The 17,858-nt window shown below is 33.6% G+C and overlaps 4 protein-coding genes across 4 annotated transcripts; 3 read left to right on the forward strand and 1 right to left on the reverse strand.

Annotated features, from left to right (window-relative positions):
- Positions 1 to 2,496: 2,496 nt before the first annotated feature.
- On the forward strand, positions 2,497 to 3,314 carry LOC145061862 (putative germin-like protein 2-1). Its single transcript, XM_079009441.1, has 2 exons — positions 2,497 to 2,649; positions 2,738 to 3,314. Exons 1-2 carry the CDS (start codon positions 2,535 to 2,537, stop codon positions 3,271 to 3,273), a joined length of 651 nt encoding a protein of 216 aa, XP_078865567.1. The 5' UTR covers positions 2,497 to 2,534; the 3' UTR covers positions 3,274 to 3,314.
- A 5,365-nt stretch (positions 3,315 to 8,679) lies between these two features.
- On the forward strand, positions 8,680 to 9,443 carry LOC145061975 (putative germin-like protein 2-1). The gene is made up of 2 exons (XM_079009572.1): positions 8,680 to 8,794; positions 8,885 to 9,443. The coding sequence occupies exons 1-2, from the start codon at positions 8,680 to 8,682 to the stop codon at positions 9,418 to 9,420; spliced, it is 651 nt and encodes a 216-aa protein (XP_078865698.1). The 3' UTR covers positions 9,421 to 9,443.
- A 1,041-nt stretch (positions 9,444 to 10,484) lies between these two features.
- Positions 10,485 to 11,093, reverse strand: LOC145064139 (uncharacterized). Its single transcript, XM_079011645.1, has one exon. The coding sequence runs from the start codon at positions 11,091 to 11,093 to the stop codon at positions 10,485 to 10,487; it is 609 nt and encodes a 202-aa protein (XP_078867771.1).
- Positions 11,094 to 16,777: 5,684 nt separating this feature from the next.
- Positions 16,778 to 17,526, forward strand: LOC145062127 (putative germin-like protein 2-1). The gene is made up of 2 exons (XM_079009765.1): positions 16,778 to 16,892; positions 16,991 to 17,526. Exons 1-2 carry the CDS (start codon positions 16,778 to 16,780, stop codon positions 17,524 to 17,526), a joined length of 651 nt encoding a protein of 216 aa, XP_078865891.1.
- Positions 17,527 to 17,858: the final 332 nt, after the last annotated feature.

Below are 17,858 nucleotides of genomic sequence, written 5' to 3' on the forward strand. Positions count from 1 at the left end.
CTATTAATAACCTAATTAAGCTAAAGATATAATGACCAACATTAAGTCACTAACAAAATTAAGCATTTTGATTTTAAAATTAACATAATTTTATTTATAATTAATTTAATATTTTCTTTTTTGTTACTAGTGTTTTTTTTTAACATTAATTTAATTTGATTTTATAATTAGTTTAATTTGATTCTAAAGGTAACTTATTTTGATTTTCTAATTAATTTCATCTTTTCTTTTTTGCTATTAGTTTATTTTTTGAAATTAATTTAATTTGATTTTATAATTAATTTATTTTATTTTAATATTAATATTAATTTGATTTTATAATTAATTTGATTACATTTTATAATTAATATAATTTGATTCTAAAGGTAACTTATTTTGATTTTCTAATTAATTTAATATTTTATTTTTTGTTATTAGTTTAATTTTTTAAACCTAATTTTATTTAATTTAAATTTTAATAATAAATTGATTTTAAAACTAATTTAATTTGATTTTACAATTAATTTATTACTTTATTTATTTTTTTTAAATTAATTTAATTTTATTCTCTAATTAAATTAAAATTACTAGAAGTACGTTGCTATTAATAGCCTAATTAAGCTAAAGTTGTAATGACCAACATTAAGTCACTAACAAAATTAAGCACTTTGATTTAAAAATTAACTTAATTTTATTTTATAATTAATTTAATATTTTCTTTTTTGTTATTAGTTTTTTTTAACATTAATTTAATTTGATTTTATAATTAACTTTATTTTATTTTATTTTAATATTAATATTAATTTGATTTTATAATTAGTTTAATTTGATTTTAAAGGTAATTTATTTTTATTTTCTAATTAATTTAATATTTTCTTTTTTTCATTAGTTTAATTTTTTGTACTAATTTATTTTATTCTTATACTAATATTAACTCGATTTTAAAACTAATTTAATTTGATTTTACAATTAGTTTATTATTTTTTATTGATTTTTTTTAAAATAAAAACTATTAGTAACCTAATTAAGCTAAAGTTGTAATGACCAACATTAAGTCACTAACAAAATTAAGCACTTCAAACCATATACAATACATTACTAGAAGTAAGTTGCTATTAATAACCTAATTAAGCCAAATTATTAATCCTAAATATCACATAATCATACATGTATACAATACATTCAATTCTAATTTTCATTTCATTTCAAACATAAAATACAACTTGCATATTGTAATTTCATACAATTAAACATATAATTTCAAACAAATGTATACATCCAATTTCAAACAAATGCATACATCTAATTTTAATTTCATACAAATGTATACATCTAAATACAAAATCAAACAAATGTATATATACATCCAATTTCAATATCCAATTTCAATTTCATGCCAAAATTCATATTTAAACCAATGTGGTATAAACATAAATCAAAAAAACATATACAAAATGCATAAACACTTCCCACAAATCTGAAGAAAAAAAAAGAACATATATAATCCCACAACATGCATAAACACTTCCATATCCATCAATCCAAAGATAATCACACAAAAAACATGAATCATCACACAACTAAATTGAAAAATACTACCAATTTACCACCCAACTTAGCACCAAAACACAAAAATAATAGAAAATAGGGACGAATTCGACCTTCAATGTCAAAAATTCAGAATTGGAGCTATAGGTCGCCAGTAATGGAGGTGGTCGGCGGTGTGTCAGCTTTGTGGCGGCAGGAGCGGCTGGTGGTCGGCAGTCGCTTGTGTCGCGGGTCCTCTAAGTTCGTCGCCGGTTTTCAGTGAGAGACGCAGAAAAGAACGACACAGAATGAGAAAAGGAAGTTGATGGGGGGTTATCTATGAAGGCCTTTAGCGGCGATGGACAATAGCGGCGACGCCTTGGTATTAGCGGCGACATCCTGGAGAGAAAAAGTCAGCGCGTTTTTTCGTTCCTCTACGACCCTTCGATTGAAAACAAATCAGACGGACGGGGTTTGTTTGACGCGGATCGCTATTAGGTTGGCATTAGCGGCGACATGTAACACGTCAATTACATGTCGCCGCTAATGCCTGCGTCGCCGCTAATGCCAACATTTCTTGTAGTGTAGACACATACGATAATCACTCTCATGCCGAGTGTTATTAATTTGTAAAATTAGCTCTTAAAAGGAACATGGTACGCAATTTAGCTTTTTAATATTTCAGAACTGATACTGACCAATTCTTGGCAACATAAAGGAATTAAAGCAGCTAAAAAGCCGGCTGACCAATTCCTTATAATCCAAAGTGATCTGCCATTTATTCATATTGTAGTGGGGCCTAATGGTGTTTTTACGTGTTAGACGGCAATTCTAATAGATATATTATTTTTCATTGGATGCGGAAAGACACAGTAAAGAACAAAATCATGAACCATGCAAATCAGCCTTATATATATGGAACCACAAAGCACATTCTTTCACCAATAAAAACCATCTCCATTGTTTCTATTTCCTAGAGCTCACATTCTTATATCTTTGTATTGCTTTTATTCTTATTATTAAAAGAAATGTGGAACAAATTCGTTCTATTGAGTGTTGTAGCACTTACTTTTAACTACCTTGCCTTAGCCTACGAGCCAAGCCCCCTCCAAGATTTTTGTGTAGCCGACCCCAACAGCTCAGGTATTGTCTACTCATTGTTACACATCTGATGTGCTCTTTTAACTATTTAACTTTTATTTTAACAAACAAAATGTTGTTTAACTTTCAGTCAAAGTAAATGGTGTCACATGCAAGAACCCAATGCAAGTTCAAGCGGAGGATTTCTTCTTCAGTGGGCTACACCTCAGAGGTAACACATCAAACCAATTGGGATCAAAGGTGACCCCAGTCTTTGCGACTCAGTTACCAGGGCTAAACACTTTAGGCATCTCAATGGTTCGAATTGACTATGCACCATGGGGACTAAATCCTCCTCACACTCACCCAAGAGCCACAGAGATTCTTACTGTTCTTGAAGGGACTCTACAAGTTGGATTTGTCACTTCTAATCCTGATAACCGCTTTATCACCAAGGTGTTGCAAAAGGGTGATGTTTTCGTGTTCCCTGTGGGACTTGTTCATTTCCAACGGAATGTGGGTAATGGAAATGCTGTTGTTATTGCTGCGTTAAGCAGTCAAAACCCAGGTGCTATAACAATTGGAAATGCTGTTTTCGGAGCAAATCCTTCAATTCCAGCGGATATTCTAGCCAAGGCATTCCAAGTGGATAAGAGTGTGGTGGATCAGCTACAAGCCAAGTTCTAAAGTTACAACGATTTCAATGACAAAAAAAGTTTACAATTGGTGTTGGGGTAATCGTTTGATTTCATTCATAGGCTTCTTTAATTTAAAGCTTCTATTCAGAATTATATGTGTGCAATTATCTTTTCAAGTTAATTGGTATTTATTATTCATTGTGTACTTTATATGTTCTGTTGGTTTGACATGATAGAGGTTATAATTAATTTTAAAAGTTTTAATTAGTTACAACAAAATATTACCGGTAGATGCGGAATTTTACACTCTTAAATCACACCAGAATGCAAGAAGGGTTGTACAAACAGTAAAATCTAGAACACATGTCATTATGATGTATTTACATTGCTACATCAAAAACACATAGTTTAAAATGTTAATTAAGTAAAAAAAAAAAGTAACTTTGCGAGCGACTAATGATATAACCAAGATTACAAGGTTTTAGGCCACCGGCACTATTAGAAAAATGGCAACATTCCGACTGCTAATTCCGTCGGTGGTAATAGTATGGAAAAGCTATTATCACAGAATTCCGAAATACAAATCTAACGAAGTAAGGTGTAGACAAATAATTATCAAGGATTTCAAATGGATATATACTTTCACACTTCTCCAAAAGAAAATTTTGAATGCTACCGACGCAGTTCTCAAAGACCGGTTTGTGTTACATATTCTACTAAATACCCATAGATGTCGGTTTTGATCGTTTCAGATGGAATACAATTCGAATCTATTAGTGAGTTTTTAGCTGCAAATTTCCCATCATAAAAAATAGTTTTTTATTTTTTTAGTTTTATTTTTTAGGCTTACACAATATCTTTTAAATCCTACTCCAAAACTATTCATTTGTCCACTGCTTGACTTAAACCCTTGACCTAAGAAGAGTGACACATTTTCAAACATCTTGATATCGTAATTAAGCGTAAAACCCTTTCATATGTAGTTTAATAAAATACGAACAAATCCATATTATATCCGTCCAAAGTGAAGAAAAAGTCCTATACAATAATAACTCATGTTATACATATTCAACCACAAGGATAATAAAAATAAATCAAAAAATTATCCAACACAAAAGTTTTCACAAATTTATAACCTACAAGGCTACAAATATAATAAAGATACATTTTCAACAAGTGCATAAACAAACAAACATAAAAACTAAAATGATCAGTTTACTGGATTAACGGGAGTGTTACAAAATCGTGTCATAAAGTTATGATATTTGAACTTGAATATCTTCATGTGTTTTTTCGTTTCATTTCCATTTCCCTTACAATATGATCTTGAGTATGTTATCGTGCTTTTCATTTCATTTCCCTTAGCAACTCACCCAAACCTAAAAAGTTAATAAAACACATATAATTATTAAACAAACTATATCTATCAACACTTAAACCATTATAGCCATATATATTATTGTTAATTCATAGTACCAACGTACTTTATCTTTTTTACCAATATAGGCAACACGAGTGTTGTAAAAATCGGTCTAGATGGTCTCTTACTATCTATGATTAATGTTACTTTGACGAGTTAGGCGGAGTCAATCCTGGGCGGGTGTAGGTGGTCCTAGGCGATCTAGATGGTCTAAGCCGATAAAAAAACAAGACAGTGAAAATTAAAAAAAAAAAATCATGATTAGTCAAATTTATGATATTGGGTGACTAAATTATGATGATTTATAACTAAAACTGTTAAAAATATCGTCAAATAGTCTAAAATTTATTATGTACAATGATTTAAATATTTAGACAAATGAATATACAAAAGTTTTATGGTTATTTACTTATTTTGTTAGGATATAGGTATTATAATTTTTAAAAAAAATAAATTCTATTACAATTAAGGGTCTCCGCTTACGTGCCGATTGATCCCGCCTAGACCGATTAGTCGTTTCACCTCAGTCAACCACCCGACTACCGGCTAGTGACGTTTACAACCTTGTGTAACGTACATACATTTTTATCAATAACAGAAACATAATAATTTTTTCATAATAGAAATTTACATTATTTTTTATCCATAATGGCAATGTACTTTACTTTTTTGCCATAATAGCAATAGATTATTTTTTATACATAATATCATCATATGTTATTTTTAACCATAATAGCAACGTACTATATTCTTTATACCAATATAGATAATCTCCTTACATTTTTTATCCATTAAAGCAATGTACTTTATTATTTATCATATGGCGGCAATAGGGCGTGTACAAACGACAAAGAGGTGAGAATTTAGTGAGGGGTTGTAGGACGGTTAGGTTGTGTTACTTGTGTATGTTGTATGATGGCCATCATATGGAAAAGACAATAAAGGAGGTGTAATTGATGGTGCTTATTAGATTGAGATTTATAACGTTGATTTAAACATATTGGTAAAACGAAAACCTAGGTGGTTGGTAGATTATAGCTTTATGTATATGATGATATGAATATGTAAGTGGTAATACTTGATAGTAGATGGTGATAGATGGGAATAGAAAATAAAAGACCATATAGACAAAGGTATACCACAATGGATGATGGTAGACGATGATAGATGGTAAGAGACATGAGTTTGCTTGCTTATGTGGACTCATGCTAATGCTTTTACTAGATTTACGTGTACGGTTTAGATATGTGTAAAAATTATCTTTTGCATTTAACTTTTAGTTGATTTTGGCTTTTTTATAAGTAGAATAGAAACCGAAATCGGTACCATTGGCAACGTACTTTAGATTTTTATCAAGTCTTCATACTTACGCCATCTAAATACATATTATGACATGTATAAATAAAATCATAACTTTTTCTAGTAGATATAACATGTCAAATACTAATATTCTATCATTTATACTTTTGTCCCACCTTTCAGTAAAATAACAATGCACTTTGCTAAATCAACAATTCCTTATATAAGTGCACATTTGAACTAATAACTTTCATCCAAAGTCACATTTTAAGACCTACCAAACAACTCAATTGACTTGTTAATTAGCATATATTTTAGCATTGTTTACCATATGCCCCATTTCATTACTTTCTATAGACACTGCATATTTAACACTTTGAATACGTTTGAAAGACTGCATTAAAAATATTTTAACATCATAAGATGAAACATAACAAATGTTACATATAGGACCAACACCAGTTGTAAAGCACTATCCACGAAAAAAACAATTGAATGTGTATCCACGTTATTGTCATTTTTTTCAAGACTACATAATAAAAAAAAATGTACTAATCAAGACGAATTTGTGACCATTAACTCTTTCTAGTTTGTCGAGCGGTTAGCCTCCACCCTTAGCTCCTTCATCTTCGGTAAAAAATAATACTGGTTTGACCATTTTCGCTCCCCTAATAGAAAAGCAGTTTAAATCACCAATGAAATTTTTTTCCGAAAAATACCCACGAAAAATCAACAAAATTTTCAACCCTATTTTTTTGGAGAATTTTTAACGGAATAACAACATAATATTGTGTCGTCCGAAATGATGTTTGATGCTCGAAAAATGATAATAATGATGTGAAAAAAAATGACAGGAATAACGACAAATGAAATCGATTGCATGAGCACTATCTGTAATTAACCACGAATTACTAACAAAATAACGACAAATTAAATCGATTTAAACCAATACAATGGTTCAAACATATCGGTTCCTGAAGTAATACCATAAACCTTGATAATAAATATTGTTTTAATATATAATGACCTAATTACCATTGTCTAGCTCATACCTTTCAATAGCATTGACACACATCCCTATAGATACCAGGTCACATGTGTCTGACACAGTTTGGTACCTTTACGCATTTTTACATTCTGTCTAGGCCTATGTGACACCACACAACAACACAACAACAGGTGTCTTCCCGCCAAATCATATGTCCCTAATCAAAGCTAGGTGAGTTTTATGTTCGGTTGCAACACATCCACACTTTAATGTACACTACAAGGAAAAAGGTCATTACCGGCGACAAAAGTCGCCGGTAATACTAATAGCGGCGACACGTCGCGGGTATTGAGTCGCCGCTACTGCTTCATCGCTATTGATCACTATGTCGCCGCTAATGAGAAACGTCCATGTCGCCGCTAATGAGTTGTGTCGCCGCTAATGAAGTGTCGCCGGTAATAACAATTTTCATTTTTTTAATTTTTTTTAATTAATGATTTTGGTTGGCGGTGATAATGTCGCCGGTAAAAGTGTCGCCGGTAATAACAATATTCGATTAAAAATCAAAAATAATAGTGTCGACGCTAATTAAATATTAACAAACATCCGATTAAATATCAAACATAATAGTGTCAATGCAAATTACAAACAAACATCCGATTACAATTAAATATCAAAAGTCATACTATCCGAGTAGCAAAACAACCAAATTTTTACAATCTACCAAGTAGCAAAGCATGACAACATATGCAAATAAAACGCATCCTTACATACCACCATCTTCGTTCCCATCGTTTCCTTGATTATTGTGGGATTGAAAAAACGAATAAAACTCATCTCTACATGCCGGGTCGCTGAGCATTGCACGAAGATTTCCAACTACATAATTAATAACAATATATATAAACTTATAAGTTAGATTGTCAAACATAAACAAAAACTATCAAAATACATTGCTATTTTTAGTGAACTATGAGCGGCGACATTTTTTAACCTTTAGCCGTGACACATATGTCGCCGGTATTAGGTTAAACAGGATAAGACACCCCACTCGTTGGATTGGATATCTCATCGAATGGTTCAGATGTAACAGAGGTGGAAAGCGCGGATTCGGGTGGCAACCCTTTATCGGCGACACTATTACCAGCGACATTGGCTTTTAGCGGCAACAATATCTAGAGTCGCCGGTAAAGCCCCTTGTCGCCGGTAATAGTGTCGCCGCTAAAGATGAGCTCCTCGTAGGAGACTCTAACATAATGGTATCCTTTCACAATGGCATCCTTCCGGACTTCAGCTACAGATAATATATTGTTTTCTTTAACAGATATAATATATAGCCGCAGTGACTTAACTAGCTATCCACTTAAAAGGAACATGGTACGTAATTTCGCTTTTTAACATTTCAGAACCGATACTGACCAATTCTTAGCAACGTAAAGGAATTAGCTAGCTAAAAAGCCGGCTGACCAATTCTTTATAATCCAAAGTGATCAACCATCTATTCATATTTTAGTGGGGCCTAATGCTGTTTTTACGTGTTAGACGGCAATTCTAATAGATATATTATTTTTCGTTGGATGTGGAAAGACATAGTAAAGAACAAAATCATGGATCATGCAAATTAGACCTATATATATGGAACCACAAAGCAGATTCTTTCTCCAACAAAAACCATCTCCACTGTTTCTTTTTCCTAGAGCTCTCATTCTTATATCTTTCTATTCCTGTTATTCTTAATATTAAAAGAAATGTGGAACAAACTCATTCTATTGAGTGTTGTAGCACTTACTTTTAACTACCTTGCCTTAGCCTACGAGCCTAGCCCCCTCCAAGATTTTTGTGTAGCCGACCCCAACAGCTCAGGTATTCTCTACTCATTGTTACACATCTGATGTGCTCTTTTAATTAGATTTACCTTTTATTTTAACAAACAAAATGTTGTTTAACGTGCAGTCAAAGTAAATGGTGTAACATGCAAGAACCCGATGCAAGTTCAAGCGGAGGATTTCTTCTTCAGTGGGCTACATCTCAGGGGTAACACATCAAACCAGTTGGGATCAAAGGTGACCCCAGTCTTTGCAACTCAATTACCGGGGCTAAACACTTTAGGCATCTCAATGGTTCGAATTGACTATGCACCATGGGGACTAAATCCTCCTCACACTCACCCAAGAGCCACAGAGATTCTTACAGTTCTTGAAGGGACCCTACAAGTTGGATTTGTCACTTCTAATCCCGATAACCGCTTTATCACCAAGGTGTTGCAAAAGGGTGATGTTTTCGTGTTCCCTGTGGGACTTGTTCATTTCCAACAGAATGTGGGTAATGGAAATGCTGTTGTTATTGCTGCATTAAGCAGTCAAAACCCAGGTGCTATAACAATTGGAAATGCTGTTTTCGGTGCAAATCCTTCAATTCCATGGGATATCCTAGCCAGGGCATTCCAAGTGGATAAGAGTGTGGTGGATCAGCTACAAGCCAAGTTCTAAAGTTACTACGATTTCAATGACAAAAAAGGTTAACAATTGGTGTTCGCATAATCGTTTGATTTCATTCATAGGTTTCTATTGAAGGTTTCTTTCAAATTTATTTGTGTGCAATTGTCTTTTCAAGTTTGTATTTACACCACATACCACATATATGATGGGTACCACTTCAGCACCACATTCTACTACCATTAATATGGGATACCTACCACTAACACACTACTCCACATCGTTATTTTTTATTTATTTTTTTTAATTCAAAAATACAATAAAATTACATTTTTTATAATTAAAAAGCTTTCATTTTTTTAAAACTATTTTTTCATTAATTATAAAAATAAAATAACAACTTCAAACTACATTACTTAGTTAATCTAGAAAAAAAAAACATTACATTAATTAAAAAAACGAACAAACATACATATAAAAATCTTAATCGTCGTTCATGCTACGTTGGTACAAATGTTCCGCGACATCTTCTCGAAGATTGAAATACGTTTCCCTGTTATGAATTTCAACAACTCGCTCTAAAAAAACATTCATTCCGGGTACGAACTCCTTAATTGGAACGACAACGTCGTTCGGATCATACGTGCAAATCGCTCGACCTTCATCTTCAATAATCATATTATGCATTATAATACATGCTAGGACCATTCGTTTAATTCTTTCTTTATCCCAGAGTCGTGTAGCATATTTCACTACATGTCATGTCTGCTTAAGGACTCCAAATGCCCTCTCGATATCCTTTCTCGCCGATTAGTGTTTTTTTGTAAAAAAAATTCCTTTTCACTTCGAGGAACCGAATATGCCTTCATCAATGTAGAATAATCTGTGTATATCCCATCACCAAGGTAGTAACCGTATTTGTACGCGTGCCCGTTCACCGTGAACGTCATATCAGGTGCTTTGCCGGTCCAAATATCGTTGAAAATTGGAGAGTGGCCAAGAACATTAAGGTCGTTGTTAGACCCCGCTACTCCAAAAAAGGCATGCCATATCCACAAATCTTGAGATGCAACAACTTCTAGGATGACAGTTGGTTCACCTATATCTCCTCGAGTGAACTAACCACACCATGCAGTTGGACATTTTTCCCAAGCCACATGCGTACAATCTAGACTGCCAAGCATACCCGGAAATCCATGCCTCTCTTCATGAGCCAAATATAATATCTCAATATCACGTTGAGTAGGTTTGCGCAAATATTCTTCGTGAAAAACCTCATAAACATATGCAGAAAACCAATCTACACATTCAACTGTGGTCCTCTCGGATACTTTCAAGTATTTGTCAGATGCATCAAATGTTATACCGTATCCCAAATACCTAAGAGCAGCCGCACATTTTTGTATACTACTAAAACTCATTCTTCCTCTAGCGTCGGGTTTTTGTTTGAAAAAATCATAACGAGATTCTAAAGCATTACTAATACGTAAAAATAAAGCCTTATTCAGACGGAAACGACGTTCGAACGAGTCGTCATTATAAAGACAATTATCAGCAAAGTAATCACGTACCAATAAGTCGTGCGCGGCTTGGCGATCACGATTGACGATCGCCCTTGTACGAGCTGCATTCGAACTTTCTTCGTCGTGAATGTGTTGCACAACATTGAAGAATGTCTCGACGAATTCTACGTTGTCATTCGAGTCAAAACTTTTTAAAAATTCCATATGTATTGTGGAATCCATGTGTATGTGTTTTGTGGTTTTAGAGAATAGAATGAGGTGTAAGTTTTAGTATAATAGAAGGTTTATTTATATTTAGTGAATTGAGTTTGAAAAAAAAAAAAAAAAAAAAAAAAAAAAAAACAGCCAAAGTAGCCGTTCAATGGCCAAAAAACCCAACAACCAATCACATTGCTCATTTGAATCCGTCATCGGGGACATGAAGAAGCACGACCAACCCCGACCATGGAACGTCGGGGTGGTGTGCACGATCCGTTATCGTGGCCAACACCACGATTCCATTCGTGGTATGTATACCACAAGGCCTTATGTTGGTTTGACATGATAATGGTTATATCTAATAGTTTTTATTAGCTAGTGACAACGAAATACTACCTGTAGGCTGTAGACGCGGAATTTTACGGTCATAAATCACACCCGGATGCAAAAAAGGGTTGTATAACCAATAAAATCTAGAAAATATGTCATTATTGAGTTGGGGATTATGAGTGTGGTAAGGGTATATGATAATCAATAACTTTGATATCTTGTTGGATCGTGTTTGGGGAATTCCTAGAAATGGCTGATCAACCTCACTGCAAACCTATTATCAGGTCTGGTGGCAGAATCAATGCACTTTTCAACCATGGGCGTTGTACATGGAGTTCCACTCTCCGTGTGAAAGCGTTTTAAGATCTCTTGAGAGTATTTCTGCTTGAGAGATTGTGATTCCTTTCTCATTATGTTTAACCTCTATTCCAAGGAAGTAATGAAGCATTTCTATGTTCGTTATTTCAAATTACTGTTTCCTTTGGAACTTAATTTTCTAATCTACATATTTATGGGTGTCCTAAACTTTTAAGAAATTTTGTCCAAATTTATAAATTCCATATGCATTTTCTCAAGTGTGTCGTTTTTCCCAAAAATGGAAAATGACAATGTAATATAATTAACTATTGGTTTTGTCCCGGATTGCTCACTAAAGTGATTTTTGTGCAATGTCATTTAAGTTACAAAATTGTTGTCAATTACAACCTTTTTGGCTAGGAAACGGGGTGGGTCTGTATCCTTGATGACCTAGTAATTAAAAACAACATAATAACATATTCTCAAGCCAGGTAAGTAGCAACACGTATCAGCAAATGAGAGTAAAAGCATCTCTTCTTCGTTTTCATTCCATTAATCAAAAACTATGAGAAATAACTAGGGTTTTCAACTTCTCTATAGAACAAACTAAAGAAGCAACCAAGCAATAGCAATATCAACCTCCACTACTAGAAAATAGGCCTTTAATGACACGCAAATTATTACACGCATTGATTTAAGATACACAAATTTGGGTATCGTAAAGAAAATGTCCTCTCTTATAAAATTTGAAGGATTTAAGACACGCATTTTTGCGTGCCTTAAAATTACTTGTCGTTTTATAATTTTTTAGGAAAACGCGCATCTCATCCTTAGTAGCGAATTGGGAGGAAAAATCCTGTTAAAAATATAATTGTTTATAATTCAAGATTAACATTGGAGATTTTTCTTAAACTGGGTTAAAACTGTAAACTTGAAGAAATATTTCGTTGTAAGGATTAAGAAAGAATTGTGGTGTTTGGATGTGTTGTGTATTGTTTCATTAAGTGTAGGGGGTGCAACTCACTTTTTGTAAATAAGGAGGAAACACGCAGATCTTTGAGAATGGGTATGGGTCAAATACGTTCGGGTTTTGTTCAAGAATATTACCCGAGGTATATATGTTGGCTCAGCTGTGTTTTTGGAGTCATTCAGATTAGTTGTTATCACACACCTTATTGAGTTTCTCTATTCTTGAGTCTTCTTCTTCTTCTACAGTTTAGGGTTTGTTCTAGTTTAGAATCTGAATCTTGTCAGTCTTGTTTTGTAGAGTAGAAATCTCTTGATTGGTTTATATGTCTGAGAGTGAGTGTTGATGTAGTGAGTTTTTAGTTGTAAGTTTCTTGAATACCAACCGGGTCTTATTTCTCGTTTAAATAAAGATCTGTTGATGTTATGAATAAATCTGTAGTTTTATACGTTTTAACATGGTATCAGAGCAGGTTCATATTATTGCATCGTTTTTTCCATTGTTTGATCTGTTTTTGAGTTAGGGTTTCTCGATTTGTTGTCTGTGTTGCTTCCTTGGAAGCTTCTTTTGGTACTTTATTTTGGTCTTATTCCGATCTTCTGTTGAACTCATCGTTCGTCATATGGACTGGTTAAAATCTCTCAAACATCGTCGATTTTAAGTGTGTTGAAGATTAAGTGTTGCGTCATTGGGCCTATTCTTTTGAAGTCCATTTTGTATAAACGAATTAGGCCTGTCCACTCGTATTTACTGCTAGGGTTAGCATATAAGCTGCATGCATGCTACGTATTTTAGCAAGTTTTTGAGAATTATCTTTGTACCCCTACTCTCCACCTCTACAGAAATAATTCTTCATCGAGTTCTTCTGAGGCATGACTATTAATCATTCAGCACCTGTTTGATCATATTGTGTTCTTGTTTTGCCTGCTTTAATCTATTCGATCATAAAGGATTTATTTTTTCAATTGGTATCAAAGTAGGAGACTGTGTACTTAATACGCATCTCTTCTGTTTGAAGAAATTATTAGGGTTTCCGCAAATATTGGATCTGTTAAGAGTCGTCACTGATCTATTGACGTAACTCTGTGATCTCGATATTAACCTAATAAGTGTTTACAGTCTGATTAATTGCAGGTATTAAAAGATTTTTCACCATGTAGAACGACGATTCAAACATCAACTCCTTGAATATCTCAAGCAGCATCGGATCGACAACAAGAATCCAATTCTTTTTCCTCAAGAATATGAAGTCTGGGCAATGCACTTTGAAGATTATGTTGTAGGTTCAGAAGATAATGGTTATCTGATTTGTGAAGCAATCACTCTAGGACCGTTCGTTCACACAGAAACCAAGAGAACAATCAAAACCCAGAAAGAATACAATCAAATGCGTCTTGACGTGAAGGACGTGCCTCAAGACGAAAAAGACAAACTCTTAAGAAACATTAAAGCAATGAGGATCATCATATTCGCTTTGCAATAAGATACCTTTCGTCTTGTAAGTTCGTGTGACACAACGAAGGCCATATGGTATAGGTTCAGAGAGCTTTATTCCACAGACACAGATCTAGAACACTCGACTCAAACACTCTTGTTATCCGAGTTTGGCGAGTTCATTCAAAACTCTGATGAAACTCTGAGTGTCACTTTCAATCGATATAATCATATTCTCAGTAATATGATGAAGCACGGGATTGGACGTGAGGTGATTAAGCAAAAGGTTACGTTTATGAACAGATTAGGATCAGAATGGAAGGTAGTGGTGTCAACTGTTAAAGCACACAAACAGTTCAAGAACTATAGTCTTGCGAAGCTTGTAGGAATTCTAAAGGCGCGAGAGAGTGAAGTAATGAAAGAGGCAAAGGTGGTGTCTGGGATAGGGCCTTTAGCCTTAGTTGCGAAAGGCAAGACTGTTGCTGATGACAGATCTGATTCAGATCATTCTGAGTTCGAGCTCTCAAACGAAGTTTATGCTTTAATGGTGTCTAACCCTAAGCGATTTCCTAGAAAGAAGTTTCCTTCAAGCAAAAATAGGAACTGACAGGGAAGCTATAACTCAAAGAAAGTGAAAGAGGAGAACAAAAGTAGTTCTCAGAAAGAGGAAGAGAAGAAGGAGAAAAAGGTCGTTGGTGACTCCGGATACGATTGCAATTATTGTCATGCTAGAAACCATCCTGCAAATGAGTGCATGTTGCGAAGGAAGAATGAGAAGAACGAAGTAGAGGATGAGGAGGTGTATCACATGCGAAAGCTGGAAGAGATTAGGAAGAAAAAATCTAATGATAATTTTCCGTTTTTATCGACTTCACTTGATTAGGCAACCACGCGTTGTTCTATTATAGATTTTCCACTTTGTCAAGGTACATGGAAAGGCTCAAAAAATAGGGGTGAGCATAATAACCAAAAAACAGAACCAAAACCAAATTAACCAGTATAACCGAACCATTTTAAAAACCGTTGGTTCAGTTTCTAATTTTTGTTAACCGGTAATTAACGGTTCTGTTATGGTTTTATAGGTTAACCGAACCATTATTAACCGAACTGCTAACTTTATATTTTAATATATAAAAATTATAGATTATATATAAAATAATATAGTCAAACTTATTTAAGATCCATTAAATTTTCAGAATACAATTCATTAATCCTCACTTACCTAGAGATAAACGAGCAATCAAACCACCAAAAGTTGATCACGCAGACACACAAAATCTTTCAATCATGCATTGAGTTAGGTTATTGATTAATATTGTAATTTCTAATCGGCTAATGTTACAATTTGTAAACATTATTCCTAATTAGTTTAATCTTCACACTCATAATCCTAATCGGAGGCTTCTCACACTGTTAATCCTAATCGAAGATTATTTTGACTTTATAATCATGTTTGAAAGATTTTTTGACTTTGTAATCAAGACTTCTATGCAAGTTAAGTTTTTGGTTCTTCTTGACTTTATGAAATATTAAGAATGTTTTTTTTTTTTTTTTTGAATTTTTTGGCTTTTTTTATTTACTGTTTTTGAGTTAACCACATTGAATATAAATGAGTGATTAGATTTTTTTTATCTAGAAAACACATAATATGAATGTTTGCCTATTTTATTTTATAGTTTTTGATTTAATCGCATTGAACGTGTATAAATGTTTGGCTTTATTTTAATGTTAATATCAGTTATCAATATATGAAATTATTAATGTCAATTTTATTAAATGTTGTATATTTTTATTGAATTTTTTTTTTGAATGTTATTATGTGTTATCTCACTCTGAGTATCAATGGTATACATTTTATTCTATTACTATAAGCTAGGTTACAAATATTGGTGCCGAGGACATTTTTGTATTATTTTTCAATTTTTATGCCAATATACGTTTACCATTTATATTATTTTAAACATTATGGTTAACCAATATTAACCATTAATCAAAATCGTTAACCAACAAAAATCATTAATCATAACCAATAATAACCATATCCGATGAGTACCAAAATGCAGTAACTAATCATAATCGTTATGGTTCGGTTTTTACCAATAACTGAACCAAACCGCCTCATACACACCCCTACAAAAAAAAATAATAAAAAATACACACACATGGGCCAAAGCGACTTAACTATCCTATATCGCCCTCACCACAAAGGTAATTACTAATCATTGTCGATGTCATCTCCTTTTTCATTAATCGTGTAAAATTAGCACTTAAAAGGAAGATGGTAGGCAATTTGGCTTTTTTAACGTTTCAGCCTTTCAGGAATGAAATTGACCATTTCTTGGCACTATAAAAGAATTACATAACCGAAAAAGCCGTCTGCGCAATTTCTTATCCAAACTCAGCCCTCTAATTCATATTAATGTAGTAGAGCGAAATAATGTTGTTTTTTATGTATGAGACGGCAATTCTAACAGATAGATTATTTTACATTGGATGCGGAAAGACACATTAAAGAACAAAATCATGGACCATAAATTAGACCTATATATATTGAACCACAAAGCAGATTCTTTCACCAACAAAAACCATCCCCACTGCTTCCATTTCCTACAGCTTTCATTCTTATATCTTTCTATTGCTGTTATTCATAATATTAAAAGAAATGTGGAACAAACTCATTCTATTGAGTGTTGTAGCACTTACTTTTAACTACCTTGCCTTAGCCTACGAGCCAAGCCCCCTTCAAGATTTTTGTGTAGCCGACCCCAACAGCTCAGGTATTGTCTACTGATTGAGTCATTGTTACACATCTGATGTGCTCTTTTAATTAGATTTACCTTTTATATTAACAAACAAAATGTTGTTTAACGTGCAGTTAAAGTAAATGGTGTAACATGCAAGAACCCAATGCACGTTCAAGCCGAGGATTTCTTCTTCAGTGGGCTACGCCTCAGGGGTAACACATCAAACCAGTTGGGATCAAAGGTGACCCCAGTCTTTGCAACTCAATTACCGGGGCTAAACACTTTAGGCATCTCAATGGTTCGAATTGACTACGCACCATGGGGACTTAATCCTCCTCACACCCACCCAAGAGCCACAGAGATTCTAACAGTTCTTGAAGGGACTCTACAAGTTGGATTTGTCACTTCTAATCCTGATAACCGCTTTATCAACAAGGTGTTGCAAAAGGGTGATGTTTTCGTGTTCCCTGTTGGACTTGTTCATTTCCAGCGGAATGTGGGTAATGGAAATGCTGTTGTTATTGCTGCATTAAGCAGTCAAAACCCAGGTGCTATAACAATTGCGAATGCTGTTTTCGGAGCAAATGCTTCAATTCCAGCGGATATTCTAGCCAAGGCATTCCAAGTGGATAAGAGTGTGGTGGATCAGCTACAAGCCAAGTTCTAAAGTTACAACGACTTCAATGACAAAAAAGGTTAACAATTGGTGTTCGCATAATCGTTTGATTTCATTCATAGGCTTCATTTGAAGGTTTCTTTCAAATTTATTTGTGTGCAATTGTCTTTTCAAGTTTGTATTTATTCATGGTGTACTTTATTTATTATGTTGGTTTGACATGATAATGGTTATATTTAATAGTTTTTATTAGCTAGTGACAACCAAATATTACCTGTAGGCTGTAGATGCGGAATTTACAGTCTTAAATCACACCCGGATGCAAAAAGGGTTGTATAACCAGTAAAATCTAGAAAAAAATGTCATTATTAAGTTGGGGATCA

The sequence above is a fragment of the Lactuca serriola genome, chromosome 7, assembly GCF_051521515.1.
Source record: "Lactuca serriola cultivar US96UC23 chromosome 7, Lser_US96UC23_V15, whole genome shotgun sequence".
NCBI lineage: Eukaryota > Viridiplantae > Streptophyta > Magnoliopsida > Asterales > Asteraceae > Lactuca > Lactuca serriola.

Bases quoted from the DNA above. Each gene is read 5' to 3' on its own strand.
- LOC145061862 (XM_079009441.1), top strand. From the start codon at position 2,535: ATGTGGAACAAATTCGTTCTATTGAGTGTTGTAGCACTTACTTTTAAC. The intron at 2,650-2,737 runs GTATTGTCTACT...TTTAACTTTCAG, and splicing joins AGCCGACCCCAACAGCTCAG to TCAAAGTAAATGGTGTCACA.
- LOC145061975 (XM_079009572.1), top strand. From the start codon at position 8,680: ATGTGGAACAAACTCATTCTATTGAGTGTTGTAGCACTTACTTTTAAC. The intron at 8,795-8,884 runs GTATTCTCTACT...TTTAACGTGCAG, and splicing joins AGCCGACCCCAACAGCTCAG to TCAAAGTAAATGGTGTAACA.
- LOC145064139 (XM_079011645.1), bottom strand. From the start codon at position 11,093: ATGGAATTTTTAAAAAGTTTTGACTCGAATGACAACGTAGAATTCGTC.
- LOC145062127 (XM_079009765.1), top strand. From the start codon at position 16,778: ATGTGGAACAAACTCATTCTATTGAGTGTTGTAGCACTTACTTTTAAC. The intron at 16,893-16,990 runs GTATTGTCTACT...TTTAACGTGCAG, and splicing joins AGCCGACCCCAACAGCTCAG to TTAAAGTAAATGGTGTAACA.